This window comes from Sturnus vulgaris, chromosome 2, assembly GCF_052056855.1.
Source record: "Sturnus vulgaris isolate bStuVul1 chromosome 2, bStuVul1.hap1, whole genome shotgun sequence".
Lineage (NCBI taxonomy): Eukaryota > Metazoa > Chordata > Aves > Passeriformes > Sturnidae > Sturnus > Sturnus vulgaris.
This window is the reverse complement of record NC_142244.1, coordinates 94,023,759-94,043,467: the sequence shown is the minus strand read 5'-3', so window position 1 is coordinate 94,043,467 and position 19,709 is coordinate 94,023,759. Positions and strand designations below refer to the sequence as shown.

General features: G+C 40.4%; 1 protein-coding gene across 1 annotated transcript in view; it reads right to left on the bottom strand.

The window, feature by feature from the left end:
- The window catches only part of TUBGCP3 (tubulin gamma complex component 3), a 48,895-nt gene extending 31,035 nt beyond the window's left edge, over positions 1–17,860 (bottom strand). The window contains exons 1-5 of the mRNA XM_014883222.2: positions 17,605–17,860; positions 6,991–7,098; positions 5,153–5,220; positions 2,518–2,595; positions 1,688–1,905 (exon numbers count right to left, since the gene is read on the bottom strand). Coding sequence (XP_014738708.2) covers positions 1,688–1,905; positions 2,518–2,595; positions 5,153–5,220; positions 6,991–7,098; positions 17,605–17,680 — 548 coding nt within the window. The 5' untranslated portion in view covers positions 17,681–17,860. The remainder of the gene's footprint in view (positions 1–1,687; positions 1,906–2,517; positions 2,596–5,152; positions 5,221–6,990; positions 7,099–17,604) is intronic.
- Between the last annotated feature and the right edge of the window lie 1,849 nt (positions 17,861–19,709).

Sequence of the window (19,709 nt, the reverse complement as noted above, 5' to 3'; positions counted from 1 at the left end):
TGCACACTCATGTTTAAACTGGTGTCTACCAGGAATCACAGGACATTTTCTGCAAATCAGTCAGCACCCAGTATGTACTGGTGCATGGAGTTATTCCTTCCCAGGTACAGAACTTTGAACTTCAGCAGGCTCCTCTGAGCCTGTTTCTGGAGCCCACTGAGCTCCCTCTGAGAAGCAGGTTAATGACCTCCTTTAACAACCACTCCTCCCAGCTTTGTATCATCTGCAAAGTTGCCAAAGATTCACTCTGTGCCATCAGGTGGGACAAAGGATGCAGCTTCTGGTTATACCATTAGGGGCTGGGTTCCAACTGGACTTTGTGCCACTGATCATAATCCTTTTGAGTCTAGCAGGTTCAGTTCACCTCACTGTCACCTTACCTAGTCCATATTTTATTAAGTCTGTCAATAAGGCTGTCACAGGTAGACAGCATTAAAAGTCTTAATAAGGTTGAAATAAGCAACAATTACCACTTTCCCCTTGTTCACCAAGTCAGTAGTATCATCACAGAAGGCTGTAAGATTGGTCAAGCATGCCTTTCTGAACTCTGTGCTGATTACTCCAGTCTCCTCCCTTCTTGTCCATCACGTCTGGACATGCTTTCCTGAGCAACAAAGACTTTCCCAAGGGTCTCAGTGTCCTGCACTGACTTTACCAGCACAAAGGCAAAGCAAGGAACAAGTACCTCAACTTTTTCCACATCTGTCACCTAGTCCATGCCCCTTGAACAGGGCCCCTTCCTTTACTGCTTATGTAGTTGCAGAAATATCTGCTGTTTCCCTTCATGCACCTTGACAGATTAACCTCTAGGTTAGGATTTCACTGCAGTCACTTTGCCCCTGGATGCTCCTTTGCACCTGACCCTGCTTCCATTTTTTGTACGCTTTTTTTTATAACTGAGTTTTGTCAGAAACAACTTGCTTCTCCATGCAGGTCTCCTGCCACTTTTAATTCCTCCTTACCCATTTCTTTCTTAAGCTTGCAGGAGATGGTCCTTGAATATCAGCCAGCTCTCTAGTCCAGCAGTTGAACCAGAAGATCATTGTAGCTCCCTTCAAACAGAATTATCCTATTTTATTCTCTCCTTAGCCCCTCTCTCCTCCAGGATAGCCTCTCAGGGGATTTTTCCAAGAAGATTCCAGAACAGCTCAAGTCTCTTACCCTAAAGTCCAGTGATGAAATACTGCTTTTTATAATGCTTCCGCTTCCACTTCCAGAATCCTGAACTACATCATCTTATCACTACTACTGTATTTGTATTGTAAAGCCTATTAATAGCAATAAAATCCAATTCTGTCAGCACTAATTCCATAATATGAATTTAATAACTCATGTCAAATACACTCTACTAAAAAAAAAGTCTTCAACTCAAAAAAAGAAAGAAGCCTTGGTCCTTTCTGAAAATGCATCTTGTGATTTTGTGTTTGCTTCACAACTCTTGGGGGCGGGAAGGTAAATTAGGAGACAAGAAGATAGTGATTAAAAATGGACAAATCTGGGCAGCCATTTATGGCTTCATACGGTCATATGCCAGCATATGATATTCCAAACTATTCAGCTCAGGAACTCAGTTTCTCTGCACCTAAAGTGGAATTTCCAATGGTATACAAAAGCAGAGGGTGGAGGAAAGAAAATAAAAAAAGAAAAAAGGCAAGTCTTCTCCAAACCTATCAAAGGTGAAATTTACCCTGGAATGAGTGATTGATGAGTTGGAGTTGGCCCATTTAGGGCATACAGGCTGATGCTGCTGATCCCACTGCTCCCCATGCTGCAGGAACTCTGAGCAGACTGAGCATTGCGGTCTTGGTAATTCAAGGGAAGGGTCTGAGGCCTGGCATAGTAATAAGGGGTTGAGTGAGCATCCCGTGGCAATGCTTGAGCAAAAAGTGTGGCATAACTTGACACCTGAAAAGAAAAGCATTTGAAAAGGGAGGAATAATAAAAAAGTGGGAATTGTTTTAAATTACATCTTCTGTTAAAAGGAGTCTAATATCAAGAACACAAGAAATATCTGAAGACCATGTTTATGCAAAGAAAAATTTGCTGATGCAATTATCATGACAAAAAAGTGCCTTACAGTGAGCAACAGTACTTTTAGGAATACAACTTCTTTCTTCCTGCAAACTGTCATTAGCAATAGCTGCAAAAAGCACTTACGTGCCAGCAGAGCTGCAACTGCATTTTGCTTTCCCTACTCCATTTAAAACTCATTATCATATGAGCAGACATCACACCACCAAGCAGAAAGCAAACATAAAAACCACCCATCAAATATATTCACAACTCCAGTTACACGTGTTGAACAGCTCATATTTCTACATTTATGTAGTGTAAGAAAGCTACACCAAATATTACAGATACTTAAGTCAAATGTTTTCTGCCTTTCAGCCTCACACACAGATATCATAAAAACAATCTCAGGTATTGCTTAAGTCCAGATAATGATTCTTAAAGACATCTAAAACAAGTGGCACACATTTACTATTTCTCAGAAGCAACTAAAGTCTCCTCACCTACCTTGTTAGACTGTTTACGTGGATCTTCACTAAGGCTAAGCAGGAGGTAGAGTATTGACCATTTGTTTTTCAAAATGCCCTTCAAAGAAAGATGAAAACAAACATACCTAAGTTTAACTCTTGATAATAACAAAATTCTTTTTAATTATCCAACTTCCTAATATATACACATACAAATAAACTTTACAGATAAAGAAGACTAACTCAGAGCCACATTCTTGAATAAACTGGTAATGTGCAGTGTAGTCTCTGTATTGCCAATTTTATTTATTTTTTCCAGTGCTCAAATCATGAATTCTCACATGCTCTGAGATTAGCAAGCAGGCTCAATTTAAAATTCACAGCTACTCAGAATGAGGTTTATACAGAGCTGAACTGTTACCAGCATTCCCACACACACTCACCGCTTAAAACATCTCAGATGCAGCCATTAATTTAACCTAAATGTGAAAAAGGAAAACTCTTGGCAAAGTTTTAAGCAAGGAACTGTCTTTTCTCTTTTTCCCCCTCCACTCTCCTTTACAAGGAGGCCTCAAAAGTGAGGGGTTTTGATTTCTATTACTTTAAATGCCATTTAACAGAGCTACCAAAATTTTAATAGCTTAAGATAGAGACACAATTAATATGAAACTTGAGGAATGCACAATATAGTCTTTAGTAAACAGACACATACAGACCTTCAGAATAAGACTGTCAACAGTTCTAGATCTCAGCAGAAAGCTGACCAACTTCAACTAAAGCCCAAGCTACAAACAGAATACTTTAAAATGAAGGCAAGTACTAAAACGATTTATTTTAAATATGCACATTCCTAGATATACCACTCCATAGTTTTGTGACACTAACACTTGCACCTGAATCTTTGACCAGGGGCAAAGAACCTTATGATGGACATTAAGCTGAGTCAAAGAAATTTATACAAATTCCCTCACAATATTGATCAGGCTATGATCTGCAATACCAAACTATGTTGAATATAAAGCAGACTTGAGTTATATCCAGATTCAACACAGACTCGAACCCTTATGAAACAACATAATTTACCAAAGCTCTACATTTTTATATAATAGGAGACATTCTATATTATTATGTAGAGCACAATTTATTATCTTCTGCTTTGATCTCAAGAACAAGCAAAAAGTAGGGGTATTGCATCTGTTGCAAGTAACTAATTCAGCAACTGATTAACAAGCAGTGAAGAAGGAGCAGCAACTGCTTCTTCTACTGGCCAGGACAGAATAAATCCAAGTGCTCCAAGAAGTGTGGTTTGCTCAACAGCAGGCTGCCATAAAAATAAGCACTGACCTCCTTTCCTGTTTGGAGGAATAGATGAAACATAGTTAAAACACATTTGCACACTTCTTTTCTTCCCCCTCCCAACTGCTTTTAAGGGACTTGCTGGAAGAAAAGCCTCATTGATTCAGAAAATGTATATCCCTTTAAGCCCTTCCCTATGCTCATGGGAAAAAGAAATTATTGTACACCATTAGCAATAAACCTAACAGCAGATCGAATAATAACTGGCTGTGTGAATTTTAAAGACATGATACTATTTCACATACACAAGAGGCTAGCAGAGTGAAAAAAAGGTTCAAAAAACCTTAAATGTTTGAGGAGGCAGTAAAATATCTTAAATGTTTGAGGAGGCAGTAAAATACCAGGAGATAGCTTGCGTTACATTCAGAAGAAAAAACAAGCATATAACACAGGCTGTTCCAAAGATTAGTCATCATGCTCTGCAGCACTCTGTTTGCCAAATGCCAATGCAGTACATAGGCTACAGAAACATGTTACACAAAGTCTGTATTAAGCGTTGTCTGTAAATCAGTGCTCTGCTGTACAAACCAGTGCAATTAATACACAAACCCACAGGATACTGAAACTAGGACAACTTACTCGGTAAGGTGAGCTTCAAACACTAACAAAGTAATGGGTAAGTCAAGTATGGAAGAGGGGAGGAGGGGAACCAAGTTCTCCCAAGTATTCTCCACAGAATACCTTTTTTATAACCTTAATCTTAGCATTATCATGTTAAACTCAGCTTTTCTACACACTAACATCTTTTGTCAGAATACTGGCATGCAGTATTCTCTAATTAACACTGGTGTTGAGCCATCTCAGCCAGCAAACCCTTAATATTCAACATGAAAGATCTGGAGTACTTAAAAATTTAAATGCATGAGAATACTAGATTAGTAAAATCTATACACCACAAGGCATTTCTGTAAAATAAATTATGAGAAAATTCACTGGTTTTACATACAAAATGAACCCTTTATTTTTACAGAGTTACTTTCTTTTTATGAAGTATCCCTTCATATAACTTGAATCAAATAGTAAAAATATAACTAGGATTGAAATGCATCTCTAGAAGCTGTCTGGTCCAATCCCCTGTTAAAGCAGGGTCATCTACAGCAAGTTGCCTATGACTATGTCCAGTCAGGTTTTGACTTCTCTCCAAGGATGAAGACTCCACAGCTTTCCTAAGCAGCTGTTCAAGTATTCAACCATCCTCCCAGAAAAAATATTGTTCATGAAATAATATTGTTCATTAAACGAGCAGTCTTCAAAACAACTCTAACATGAGAGGGATGCTTGTGAGTGCTTTCAGTTTCTTTACATATTTATTAAACTACCTGTGAACCGAGTTTTCTGTAGAGTTCTGAAAACAAAGCAGCATCTGCTTCCCTTCTTTGTCGCACAACTATTAAAAAAAAAAAAAGTAGATTAAAATTTTGAAAGAAGTGTAACAGTTATGTCTTAACATATACTTGTGGTAAATTATAAAATGCAACCAAGAAAGCTTCATGATGCTTGGACTGTTTCATTGTATTTACTTAAAACACTTTCCCTGTTTTCATCTTATCTGCATTCAAGCCCTGAGAATTTTTGCAATGCAAGTGATTCAATATAAATACCTGCTTTTCTTAGCTCAATCAAAATACGTATTTTTAAAGTAAGTGTACTGGTAAAGTCTAGTCTGCCATTCAGTAGGTTTAAATTAGGGACCTAAAGGACTGAAGACACATCTGAAAGCAGATATGCATCAAAGAATATTATAAAAACTACATGCAATTGCTCCAAAACTAGAACGTAATTGTTTCTACTTTAGGCAAAAAAATCAAGGAAAGAAGTAGCAATGCCATTTGCTGCAAGTTAGGCAGAATTACAGGGTCATACAACTTTCATATACTACAAAAATTAAGTCTCAAATCAATGCCAGTTATAGAAGTACCTTCTCAGAGGAGACACATCTTCCAATTAAGATTTCTTATAAAGCTATGTTGCATCAGAAAGAGCCATGTTAAAAGAAACTTCAGTGATAAGAAAAATCGCTATTAAATGCTAGAAATGTTAATTAGCATCAAATGTCACTGGTTAAGTATACTTGTGTGGTATCTCCAAATTAAATGTAAAGTTAGAAGGATATATATCCAGTTACTTGTTACATGACCACTAATACAAGCTTACAAGTTGGGGAGGAGGATGAGGGAGACAGCGCTCTTCAGAAAACTGGCAACAGGGCAAAAATATATGCCGAGCTGTCTACAAGTAGCCAAAGCATGGTAGAAAGTATATATTGTAGATTCTAGTGTTTTGGAGCTGTAGCTAGAGGAATTCTAACAGCTTATTTGTCTATCAGCATGTCACGGAAGCTCTGCATTAGCAAAAAACACACATGGATCTTAAACCAGTTACAAGCCCTGACGTCAGTGCCCTAATTCAATCTCTGAATATTCAAAGCTCAGTATAAAGCTTGAATTTCATTAGCACAATTCAAATAATTGTTTCTGGACATGCTACTGTGTAGCAGAATCTGCTGAAAGGAGTATTCGGCTTTTCAAGAAGAATTCATAACGTCCTCTTCAGATACACACAGTGCAACACTTGACTCAGAGCAGCAGAGAGCACAATGGAATGAAAATGCAACATTCCTTACAAAGTCATGGTCTGTGATTTTGTTTTTAAGAAGGTGGCTGCAGAAAACTTGTAGATAAACAGAAGACAAGTCAGGTAAGTCACAAACCATTCCATCAATTCCCAGGATGCTCATTCAGCAAGTTTGACACAAGTGCTCATGAAGTTAATTGTGCCAATGTGTAATATTCCTGAAGTGCACATCTCAAAAATATCAGTCTTTCACTCTTCTAAGAAGAGCTATGAATTCCGAAATTCCAAGTACTAAGGTGAAAGGAGTGCAGTATTAATTGCTCTTCATAGTGGCAAGATACAAAGCAGCAAGGAAAGTTTAAGCTGAGTACTCAGAAAAATCTGAGCTGTGAATACAAATAGCCACTCAAGATTATTCACTAGGAAATTAATGGCATGTACATCATGAGATTTTCAGGAGATGAACATTAATAATAGATTACATAACTGTCTGTGAGGCAGAGTTGTCCCTTTTTCAGAGAAATAACCTGATTAACTTTATAAAGATTTTTGTATTTCTAAGAAAGGAACAAGATGCACTTACGTTCTTTCTTGATTTTCTCGGCTACAAGAAATTCATCACGCTCAACAGTGGGAGCAAAATTGCTTCCAATAACTCTCACTGCATACTGAAACTGTTGGGCTGCATCAGCTGAAAGAAAAAGAAAAGTCTGCCAGTTAAGGAGAATGCTAAAGTTCTATTAAAATTAATTTTTTTAAAGTGAGACATGAGATTACATTGCTATGTCTGAAAGCAGCAAAAACATACCTGTCTTATCTGATAACGTGCTGCAATTCTTAGGCACACTTCTAACCAGAGGGCAGTAAAATCCGACTTAGCCAGTTCAGCATAGTATTAATGCAATATTTCAAACACCTCTGTACACACCCCACAAATAACCGCACCAAAATTTGTGAATAAGCCCTTCCTATTCTGTGCTGAAAGAGACTCCTAGTTCTACCCAGTTATGAGAGAGCATTTGCACACTGAACTGGCTCTGCCTCTCCCCACGGACAGAAATTCTGTGGGACCTGGCACACATAGCCACACAATTCAGCTCACACACCACAGCAATACACTCATGTTTACCATCCACCCATGGATCTTCACTCAGATATGCACAACAGTGGTTTTACCAGCTGGTATCTTGGTTTCAGGTTTGGTTTTGTTTAAAACCGTTTGAAAGGTTCCACCCTTTGGTTCAAAGCCAGCTCAGAGATATCACTATCACATCCCAACACATGATGTGGACACTAACAAAGAGGTCACACTAACAGAGAGTGACCTCCTTCCACTGCTTCTTCCTCATGCAGTAATTCTGTTTTTCATCTTGTTGTTGAACAGCACTGTTTTAATGCAAGTATCTTGCTTTCCGGGAAAACTAAGAGTCTGGTAACATCAAGATAGGGCCAGGTCAGTATTAATGCCACTACAGCATAGTGATGTTCCCATTTATTGACTGAAAATCAAACAATAAGCCTACAGACATCAAGAGCCCTTATAAAAGATCAGACACATTTTTATTCCTTACCTAGAAACAGCTGCAATAACCCAAGGAAAAAGGTACATAAGAAAATATCCAAATGTGTTTGCCACATATTTGAATCTTTTTACTTCAGGAAAGAAACTCATCTAAGCAATTCTGCATATTGTCTTTTCTGTATATAACAATTACGTGTGCAAATGCATCACATCTTTCTGTGTTTTATCTAGCCAGCTGAGCAATCAGCTCTCAGGGAAAACGGCCGAGTAACACAGCAAAGGTTAGGCCAAGGTCAGGACAAATACGTACAAAAGGAACAGAAAAATGAAATAAGGTAAAGGACCACTAGAAGAAGAAATATTTTAAGCATTTATCATCTCTTAAATTAACTAATATTTGCAATTGGGAAAAAATTGCCTTGGAGACACCAGGAGTCAAATATTGATTAAATGCATTAAAATCTTAAAAAAATTATGGAAAGAAGTTTGCAATTTGAAAATCACAATGTGCTAGATTGTGTTTGAATGCCCTACATTCTTCTTGAATGTCCATTTTATACTGTCTTGTACTATAAAGGTCATCCACTGGTCCAACTCCACTAGAATACAACTGTAGAACAGCAAGCATTAACCAATTCACACAAAGAAATACCTCACACAATCAGGAAAGTAATCTGCTCAGACAAAATCATTAACATTTAACAGTGTTTGACAACACTGGCCTAGAGAAAGAGCAAGAGTATTGTTCTATTGTCAGAGAAGAAAATGCCACTATTACTGAAAGGTCACAAATCTCTACCAGAAATGCCTCCTCTACTAAGAAACTTTTCAATTGCAATAAGGTTTTGAAAATACAAATATAAAAATTTAATAGTCCAGCCACTGATGAACCAGGTATGAAGAGTTAAGTATGAGGAAGCATTTCTGTGTAATTCTTAAGTTTAATGCATTCCATAACAGAACTCAAGATTTCAAAAAGTATTCTGCATGGTTAATTAAAGTAAAATACTGGCACTAAGTTATCCCAAACAGCCTATGTTCCATTAATTCCTCATCTGTGTACTTCACAGCAGACAGAAAAGGGGCAAGCTTTTCCCATAATGGGGAAGTTCTAAGGAAAATCTATTACCTGCTGTAACAACCTTGTATTTCAACACCAACCACAGCAAGACTAGTTAAAGCACTGAAACTTATAAGTATAAGTATAAGTATAGCCTTTTCCATATTGCCTTGACAAGGCATCTAAGATCTCTAGTTGAAAGACTACAACTCCATCCACCAAATCCTGCTTTTTAAACCTGTTGCACTACTGAAAACATGGAAAAAGTTAACTGCTCTTTACACATTGCTGATTTGCACCAGCAATTCAACAGTTCTGTAGCAAGACTCATTTTCTATTTTATTTAATTCAGATTTGCATGTTTTATTCATATCAAGTCCAGCTTCTCTTTTACAAACAAAATTCCCTGCTGTGGGTGTTAGCAGATTAATTCTCATGAATTCATAAAATAACATCAGTACCTAAAGCGATTAAACAAAACTTAATACAGATGTGTTAGTACAATAAAAATTCACACAACTTAAAACTAATAGCCACATCTGCTTCCCTCCTCAAAGAATGATCACCATGACAGCAGACATCCTTAAAATTTACAGCCATCTATCTATTTGAACATCCTTCATCAGAAAATTACAGCATGACTGTTACATAACAGCAGGCTCAATGTAACTGATGCAGCTCTCTGAAGGCTAAAGGGGTAAAACAAATTGATCATGACTTGATTTCCAAAGGTCCAATCAGAGCACAGAATGCAGAGACAGCCACTTCTCCTCAGACTGCATCCCTTAAGTAATACACACACAATTAATGACACTGATAAGCAGCCACACAGCTGAACAGAGAACTGGCACTTCTGAGTCACAAGAAACAAAATGAAAATTTAAAAACTGTCTCCTTTGAACAAAGCAATCCATCAATCCTTCAAAGATCTATACTCCATACAGCCATTGAAACCTTCCTATACACAACGCAGTATTAGCATTGAATTACTTCAAAAGGCAGATAATAACACTTTAAAGCTGAAGAAAATACAAGTATAGCACATGAAAAAAATACTTAGAAGCAATGCACAGAAAGGCTGCGGTTTTAAAGAAAGCAAGGAGAAATAGGACTAAAGATAAAATTTAAAGGAAAAGTTCACGAGACAAACAGGTAATTAGCCAATATACTTGCAAGAAGGAAGTATATCAGAGGATGTGCTGAAATTCAGCAAGACTTTTGATATAAAGAAACTTCTAACATTACCTATAATTTTAGGGAAGTGAATTGAAATTCACTTCATCCACTTAAGTATTTCTTTAAATAAGGTTGGTTATCGATTAAGTTTCCAAAACTGGGCAGGGGGAAGTCCTGAAAAATCTTAGTAGTAATTGAAACAGTTTTTCCAAATCATTGTGAGAAACTTTGTTTCCTCAAAAGAAGACATTTGGTTATTTTAATACATCTATAAACAATTTCTAAACTATTGGACTATGCTAAAGAAAGTTTAGCTAAAGCAGTTTCTTTCTTGAAAGGCTTCAAAGATTAGCAAACTCTCTAGTCAGCTGTCCATCATTCCAGACAACCCTCTTCCTTAAACACAAATACAAAATTATTGTAAAACAATTACACTCTAAATTGCATTCAGTGCTGTAGGAGCGGCACTGACCTGATAAAAATTACTGCTGCAAACTACTTCAGATACAGATGCTGCCAAAAGCACATATTGAAGAAAAAAAGCCCCAAACAACGAACTTCTTTCTTGTAACACAGTGTTCACAAATGCCTAATGCGCTGTTGCTGCAAAACTAAGTAGGGAAGAAAAGCTGTAGAACTCTACCTTCCCACATATACCATGAGTACATATGATGTTTGCCAAGACAGTAATGCTGCTGTATCTCCTCTGTTTTACTCATATCAGGTGTTCTACATTACTATGAAGTATTACCTGGGGAAAAAGGCAATTGCATTAACATGACATATAACAAACTAGAAGACTAGTCTCAAATGCCATTAGCATTACTATTTTGTTCTTGAAGAGAATCTACATGCATTGTGAGAAAAACTGCATGTTCCTATAGAAAACAATGGGTTTGAAATGTGCAATTTTAAGGCCCAGCCTGGTTCTGACATGGAAGATGCTGCCCTGGTTTAAGGCAATCCTAGACACAACTGCAGACTGGCAAAACCCACTGAGAGCAGCCCTGCAGAGAAGGACTTGGGAGTTCTCATGGATGATAAGCTGGACATGAGGCAGTAATCAGTAATGTGTGCTCAGTAATGCAGCCCAGAAGGCCTGAAGGCATCTTGGATTGCATCAAACGAAGGGTGGCCAGGAGGTCAAAGGAGGTGATTCTCTCCTTCACTGCGGCCTCAAGAGATGCCACCTGCAGTGCTGCATCCAGCTCCATGGTCCCCAGCACAAAAAGACTTGGACCTATTAAGAGCAGGTCCACAGGAGCCACGAAGATGGTGAAAGGGCTGGAGCATCTCTCCTGTGAAGCCAGGCTGAGAAAGCTGGGGTTGCTGAGCCTGGAGAAGAGAAGGCTCTGTGCAGAGACCTTATTGTGGCCTTTCAGTACTTAAAGGGAGTTATAAAAAAGAGGGAGAGCAACTTCTTACACAGGCAGATAGTAATAAGACAAGGAGAAACGATTTTAAAGTAAAAAAGGAGATATTTAGACACCATGCTAGGAAGAAATTCTTTACAGGAGGATGGTGAGACACTACAGAAGACTGCCAAGAGAAGTGGTGGATGTCCTGTCCTGGAAGGCATCCCATCCCATGGTAGCAGGGTTGGAACTAAATGAGCTTTAGGGTACCTTCCAAGTGAAGCCTTTCTATGATTCGATGAAGTATTCCTGAAAAAAATTAATTTTACATCAGTCTTCTGATTTAGTCAAGCATCTTAAACTTCTGCTGATGAAAGTTTTTAGTTGAAGCATTTAAAATTTATTTAATTAACTGTAAATCAACTATTCTTCTAGTCTCCAGACTCCTTTCCCACAAAGGAAAATAGATCATCATGAGCATAAAATAAAGCCCAAGCCACATACACTCTCATATCTTTCCTTAGAAGCTGTCCACAAACTTTGATGCACAGCACAATAAACATGACTATTCTTTAATTCTGTTAACATGGCTGGCTCTTGTTGCTTTGTTAGTAAACATATTTATCTGAGGACTGTCTCACTGGACTATCAACAAATCAACAACTCAGTCATAATCTTTTCAGAACTTTCCCTCACTGTGAATTTTTGCCTCTTTTGTCAACTCCTATCTGCTCTGTTATTAGCATAGGTAAAATTCCCTCCATATCACCTTTTGAATGAACTCCATGCTTTTCCCCCACCGTGAAATTTTAACATCTATTCCAGTAGTTCAGAGTTTTATAAGCCAAAATCAAACAGCAATAACAAAACTGCCACTCTGGAGATGAAATTGAGGCCACAGTATGGACTTCAGGTAGCAAACTGCTCCCCAAAGACTGAAATGCTACTTTACTTTCTAGAGCACGCATACCTCCAATAGTACTTTGGCACACAAAAATCTTTTTTGGTTTCAAACGCGAATAGATTTAGCTTGAATATTTACAGTAATACCATTCGTTTCCACTGGAGGCACTAAGAGTTCCTAGAATTTTAAGATTACCAGGAGGTTAGCGAAAGACAGCTAAGAACAAGAAGTTCTTTGTCAGAAGGACTAAAATCACTGTCCAAAGAGAGGCACGCACCCCTGTATAACTGCTGGAGCCTACAAACATAGGAGGGAAAAAGGAAATTATAGAAATTACTGCACAGGTAAGCCAGCTCCCTGCAAGATCAGGTGTAAGTGTAAAAGCGAATGGATAGCCTGGTAAAACACAGAAGACAATATAAAGCCAATATAGTAATTCTTAGCCACTACGAGAATATGTGGAAGAGAGGGGTCAGCAGCAGCTCCAACTGCAGGGGCAGAGACCCCAAAGTAATCATAGAGGCTGAATGCAGACACTCAGCACCATGCAAAGCTTTAAGTTCCTCCTTGGGGAAAGGCTAGAGCACAGCAACAAAAAGCTTTCAAACACTAGTTTTAGGAAAAAAAGAGTTTAGGTAGGTAATTTAAAAAAAACAATTAACAACTAAACAGTACTTCCACATAACTCAGTAGACCTGGTAATGAATTTCTCAGATGCAGAGCTGCTTGCAAAAAAGTAAATCCCAGTAACTAGGCCTATGCAGCTGACTGGTTCTGGAAACAAAACAAGCCATCTACATAGGAGATGATCCCAAAAAGGGGCAGAGAGAAGATGGCTCCACCACTGAGAGCCTGAAGTCACAGTCCATCAAACCACAAATTCACTTCAACATAAATCTTTAACAAGCAGAGAAGGTGGAAGCCGCCTAAGGCCATCATGGGCAGAAACAAAAAAAATCCTTGATGAGGGTTTTATGGAAGACTTCAGGCAGGAGATTGCACAATGTGGTCTTGGAAGGAGAGTAATCTCACCTTAGCCTTAAGTGAACAATCATCACACAGACATTATATAAACAGAACCCTTCAGCTCCTCCTGAAGCTGTAGCTTTCTCATAAAGATAACACACAAGTGCTGAGAAGGAAAGAAGAGAATAAAAATTCTCAAATACAAACTCAGGGGATGCACAGGCAGGAACAACTATTAAATCATCGAACATCAATTCCTTTATTATTTACCAATTAAATTTCACCCAATTACATCAGTACCTTGTACTTCACATTCACAGCAGGTTAACTACACAAATGGTTTAAGATGGATGCTTTCAGCTTCTTGTTTTGAATTGTTAGTAGAGATTTCTCTACTGAATTCAAACATCTCTTAAGCATCTAAGGTTTTTGCCCCTAAACTCTGTAAGGGTACTTGAACATCATAAATCACTTTCCGAAGACTTAACTGATAACACTTAAAGTTTGTAAAGTTTGCTTCAACAAAGAGGATGTGTATATACAAAGAAGCCTAACTTCACCGTACACAAGGAGCAGAGAAGCTGCACACAGACCACTAACACCTTACTCCAAACTTATCCTGTGCTGAAAGGAACAAGAATTACAAGCCTGAAAAACAGCAAGATGATAAATAGTTTGTCCAGTGGGTTCCTTACCATCTTCGGATACATTCATCTTCCTTGACACAGAGGATGCCAGTGCTAACAAAATTCCTTTATTGTCTTTTATGCATTCCTAAGACATAGGGTATCAGGGACTGGGGGAAAAAAACACCACACACACCTTTCAGGACTGAGACTTCCACAGAATTTTTGATTTATCAGTCTCTATGCACTTGAAGTCTATAGCTGAGCTAACACATGCACTACAGTTGACTTCTTCAAGGGTAATCCTGTCTCAGAAGGCTGAGTTTTCAGCTAGCATCCCTCCTAACATAGGAATAAAGAGCATCTGTCACATGCATAAGAACATGGGTGATAAATGTGGCAGACAACCCACTTTGTTTTTAAGCTGTCACTTCAAAGAACTCCTCAGATAATCCTCAAGCGCGCAGATGAGCAGGCTACAGGTTGCACGCAGGAACTTACTGTGATTTTGGCCAAAATTTCCACTTCCATTGGTCAAACAAAGAATGGATTCTGATAATGAAACTAAAATCCTAACACAGGAACATGTTTGCCAGTCATTTAAAAAAATAACAAAACACACTTCTCTTGCATGTTTTTGCACATACTGCTTGCAAATAGAATTATTATTTCAGTCAGGAGATACAGGGAAGTATTGAAACTATGACTTTAAAATAAAGCTAGATCCTAAGCTGCTAGACATGAGCCATCTCACCTCAATACTCATACTTCAGTTGATAAACAGGTTTCCATTTTTGCTCTCATGCTCTGCTTAACTTATTTTAAGTATCACAGACCTAGACAACACCAAGAAACAAGCTTAGACTGAGTTAGACTCCAAATCTAAAAAAAAGAGTCATGAAGAAAACAGGACTAGACATTATAAAAATAATGTCCTTGAAAAGGCATCCACTATTCCAATAAAGCAAGACAATCCATTTGCCAATTTTTTATTTGCTTTTGGAAATAGAACTAACAACTAACACAATAATTTGAGATTTCTGGCAGCAAATGTTTGACATACACTTAAACAAGAACATATATCAATTCTGATAAAATAATTCAGAAAAAAGTTTCCAAAGAATGTTAAAGGCGAGAAAGAGCTTTAAAAACAGAGCCATAACAGCACCTTGGAATAGTAGTCTGATGTGAAGCACCCTTTAAAATACAGTTAAAATACCCGCTAAAAGAAATATGTGGTTACAAGAGGTGTTAAACAGTTTAGAAGCTACTGCGGATTTGATGGAAATAGGGGAAGACTTGAAATTTGCCACATCCTGATAAAGTCTTACAACAGGAATTACTGACACAGAAATACTATAAATTCTGTGGGAAAAAAAAATTATTGCTTAGCAGAAAACTTAAAAATGCAATGGAGAAAGAAAAGATTTTGAAACACAGCATCAACAGCTGTTGATCATAGAATTATTTAAGCTGAAAGGACTCTTGAGATCTTAGAGTTATATGGAGTGTTTTCTCTGAAGGAATCCCTATTCAATAGTTCAGTGAAGACAAAGATTGCAATTTCCTCCCAATTTTACCAAGGTTCTAAGATGAATCACAGAGTCACAAAATGGTTTGGGCTGGATGGGACCTTCAAAGACCATCTAGTCCACTTCCCCTGACATGGGCAGGGGCATCTTCCACTAGATCAGGTTTCTGAAAGCCCCATTCAATCTGATCTTGAACACTTCCATGGATGGGCTGTTCACAACTGCTCTGGGCAATCTGTTCCAGTGCCTCACAACCCCTGTAAAGACTGTAAAAACTTTCTTCTCTGTGTTCAGTCTAAACATACCCTATACTGGTTTTAAGCCATTACCCCTTGTTCTGTCACTTTAGGCCTTGGTAAAACGTGTCTTTCTTATAAGCCCTCTCTAATCACCCAAAGGCCACAGTAAGATCTCTGAGCAGAGTCTTCTCCAGACTCAGCAATCCCAACTCTCTCAGATCTGCTTTGTAGGAGAGCTGCTCCATTCCTCTCACCATTTCCATGGCCTTCTTCTGGACCTGCACTAACATATCCATATCCTTTTAGAACTGGGGGTCGCAGAGCTGAACACAGTACTGCAGCTAGGTTCTCACAAAAGCAGAGCAGCGAGGGGACAATCTGCTCTCTACCTGCTTCTTTTTAAGGAGCTCAAAATATTGTGACTTTCCAGGATGCACATTACTGCCTCATGTCCAATTTTTCATCCACTCCCCAAGTTCTTGTCTGCAGGACTGCCTTCAATCCACTCATCCCCCACTCTCTACAGATATTGGGGATTGCCCCAACCCAGGTGCAGAACCTTGAGGTTCACAGGGAGGGGCCTGCTCCCCAAGCATCTCAAGGTCCCTCTGCATGGCACTCCCTTCCCTCAGCACATGACCTGCACTGCTCAGCTTGGTGGCATCTGCAAACCTTCCAAAGGCACACTCAAGCCCACTATCTATGTTATTAATAAAGATATTGATCATTGTCAATCCCAATACAGACCCCTGAGGGAGACATCACTTGCTATTGATCTTCATTTTGATATTGAGACAGTGACTACAACTCTTTGGATGTGGCCATGCTGCCAGTTTCAGTTCCTTTTTCACTAAACAATTCATCCATTAAACCTCTATCTCTCCAACTGAGAGACAAAGATGGGGTGTGTGACCACAACATGCTGTCTGCAATACATGGAAATGAGGTCTGAGAGACAGACAACATATATAAGTACCTTCTTACTCATTTTCTAGACTTCTAAGATAGCAATAATGCATTTGTAGGCAACGTTCTAGTAATTTTTTACAACTGGTCAATGCTCAAAAGTTTTAGCTACTATCCTGGAAACACCTAAAGAGACTTGTAAGAAGAAAGAGGCGTGGAGAGAGAAAAGAATAAGGGACTTGACAGCCATTACTAATAAGGGAGAAAATCATCTCTCATACAAGAAAACAAACGCAATAAAAGCTTCTGCATGAGTTTCTCTAGTGAGCCATGCAGATAAACAGAGTAACTTAAAAAGGAGACTCAGCAGATGCACGCCTTCCTTTCCACCCCTCCGACTGCTTACTAAAAACAGTCTTCGCCTTGACTGCAAGGGAGAAACTTATGCAAACAGACAAGAGATTCATTCCCCTGCTGGAGGCTCACAGAAACATCAAGACACCGAGGACCTGTAGCGGACCTGGCGCAGGCCAATGGCTCCGCTCGAGAAAGCACCGGAGGGAGGCGGGGATTCCTCAGCGCGTACACGGAGCCCCCCTTCGCCCAAACACCCCGGCACCCGTGCCCCGCTCCCCGAAGAGGAGAGCGCCTTCAGGAGCCGGCCAAGCGTTCCGGGGGAGGCGGAGGAGGAGGGCACGGAGCCATCTCCAGCCGCCTCCCGCCGCAGGGCTCCGGCTGGCGGGGCCGCTGCCGTGCCCGGCCGGCACGCAGCACTGCCCGGGCTGTCACCCCCGGGCCGGGAGGCCGCCGACGCTCCCTGCCGAGGGGGCCGGCACCTCTCCAGCCCTGCTGGGGCAGCCCCCGCGGGCTCCGAGCGCTGCCGCCGGGGAAATGGCGGGGAATGCCGTTACCTTCGCTCTTGCCCAGGATGCGGCAGCAGAGGCTCTGCAGCAGAACGTTGGGGGATTTTTGGTCCGGAGTCGCCATCGCCGCGCGGGAGGCAGGAGGTGGCGCGGGGGCCGGGAGCGGGCGGCAGAGCCAGAGCACAGCGGAGGGAAGGAGGGAGGTGAGGACGCGCCGCCCGGTCGGCAGCGCAGGGACCCGGCGGCACCTCCCGCTCCCGCCTACGGCGCCATTTTCACGGGACCCGCCGAAAGCCGCAGCCGCGGCCGCACACCCACAATGCCCCGCGCGGCGGTTCCGGGGCGGGCCCGGCGGGAGCGCCCGCGATCCCCGGGCTGAGAGCGGGGCGGGAGCGGCCGCGGTGCCTGGCCGGCCTTGGAAACGCGTCTCGCCTAGCCCCAAAGTCTCTGAAGTCACGTCCTGTCAAAGCACAGACTCACTTCAAAACAGATTTAACGAGTGCAGGAGGTGGAGGCCTTCTCCAGCCATCACGGGCAGGAGCGCTAAAGTCCCTGCTGGAGGGCTGGCAGAGGGCTTCAGAATGGAGACACGGATGCAGAGTAATCCTCTTGCCAAAATAGGTTCTTTCACCCGGTGTGCCGGTGAGGCCAATATACACACAGAGTCGAGGTATTTGATTTATTCACAGTTCTGCACTGAAAGGTGCTGGGTGGCAGATCCACAAAGCCAGCATCCCAACTATCAAAACTTTTTATTATTCATACATTTTAGTATACAAAGGAATTAGCCTTTATTGGCTACAAGTTATGTAGTTCTCTTCTTAATCAGCATTCTGTCTTCTATTAATGACTCCACTGCTTCTCATCCTTATTAGTCCACATTCTCAGTCTTTCTGTTCTTTTGCATCAGTGGGTTTCCTGAGTTGATGGCTGTGAGTCAGGTGTCACAATCTTTTCCTGCTGGAATTACCTTCTACCCAGTCGTAGCTGATTCCAGCACAGTTGCTGAGTTTGCTTTATTATTTACTTCTTGATCTTGGAAGTTCTGCTAGATGTCCTTGTGGCCCTAAATTCTGCATTCTTTGTGTCCACCATCAGTGGTATATCCTTCTTCCTAAGTTTTGTTAACCTCACCCGGGTCTGAGGTCATTGAAACATACTGAGTCCTAAACCTTAAGAGAGCAACTCTTCCCAGAACTGATTTGTCTTTCTAACACCTTACAGCACTTACAGCTTCTTAGCTGCTCTCTGTTTCACAGATTAAATCTCCTTTTTTTGTTGTTGTTTAGGCTTGAAAGTATACAAAGATCAAACATCAGAGAACACACTTTCTTCAGAAATATTTACATATTCCATATTTTGCAACAATCCCACATTAGCTGTAAATGCTACGTACAGACATCCTCATAAACATAACAACACACAAGTGCTGAGAAGGAACACAGCCAGGGAGAACAAAAATTCTGAAGTACAAACTGAGGGAATGTACAGCAGGAACAACCGTTACATTGTTGAAACTCAACTCTTTTTTGTTATTTACCCATAAAATTTTGCCCAATTGCATCACTATCTTATATTTTACATTCACAGCAGGCTAACTACACAAGTGGTTTAAAATGAAGATTTTCACCTAGTTAGGCATTTTTACTAGAAATTTCCCAACTAATTTTAAAAATCTCACAGGTGTCAAAGGTTTTTGCCTTCAGACTCCGTAGAAGTAATTGAACACCGTGAATTACTTATGAGGAGATGAGGTTCACTTACTCCCCTCAGAGAAGAAAGGTGGCTGCACTTCTATGTTTTGCTGCCTTGGGGATCAAGGCTCACTAGTGGCTTTTCCAGACAAAGTAATTAGGAATCAGGGCAGGTCTGGAAAAATGAGTGAGGATGCTGGATCCAGTTCTCCATGTTCTGCTGTGCTGTGGAGTTGGGTGTCCCCAGTCCCTGTGGAGGGCCTGGGCTCCAGCTACTGGGCAGCATGGGCACCAGGGACAGCATGCTCATGGCTGGTCTGCGCTGCTCCCCGTGACCTGCTCCTCAGGCTTGTCACCCCTAGCACAGACACTGATGTCACCAGGTATCTGAGTTCCATCTGTCCAGTAAATTCATGCTGTGTCCAGCCCAAAATACATACTTAGGAAACAGTTATTACC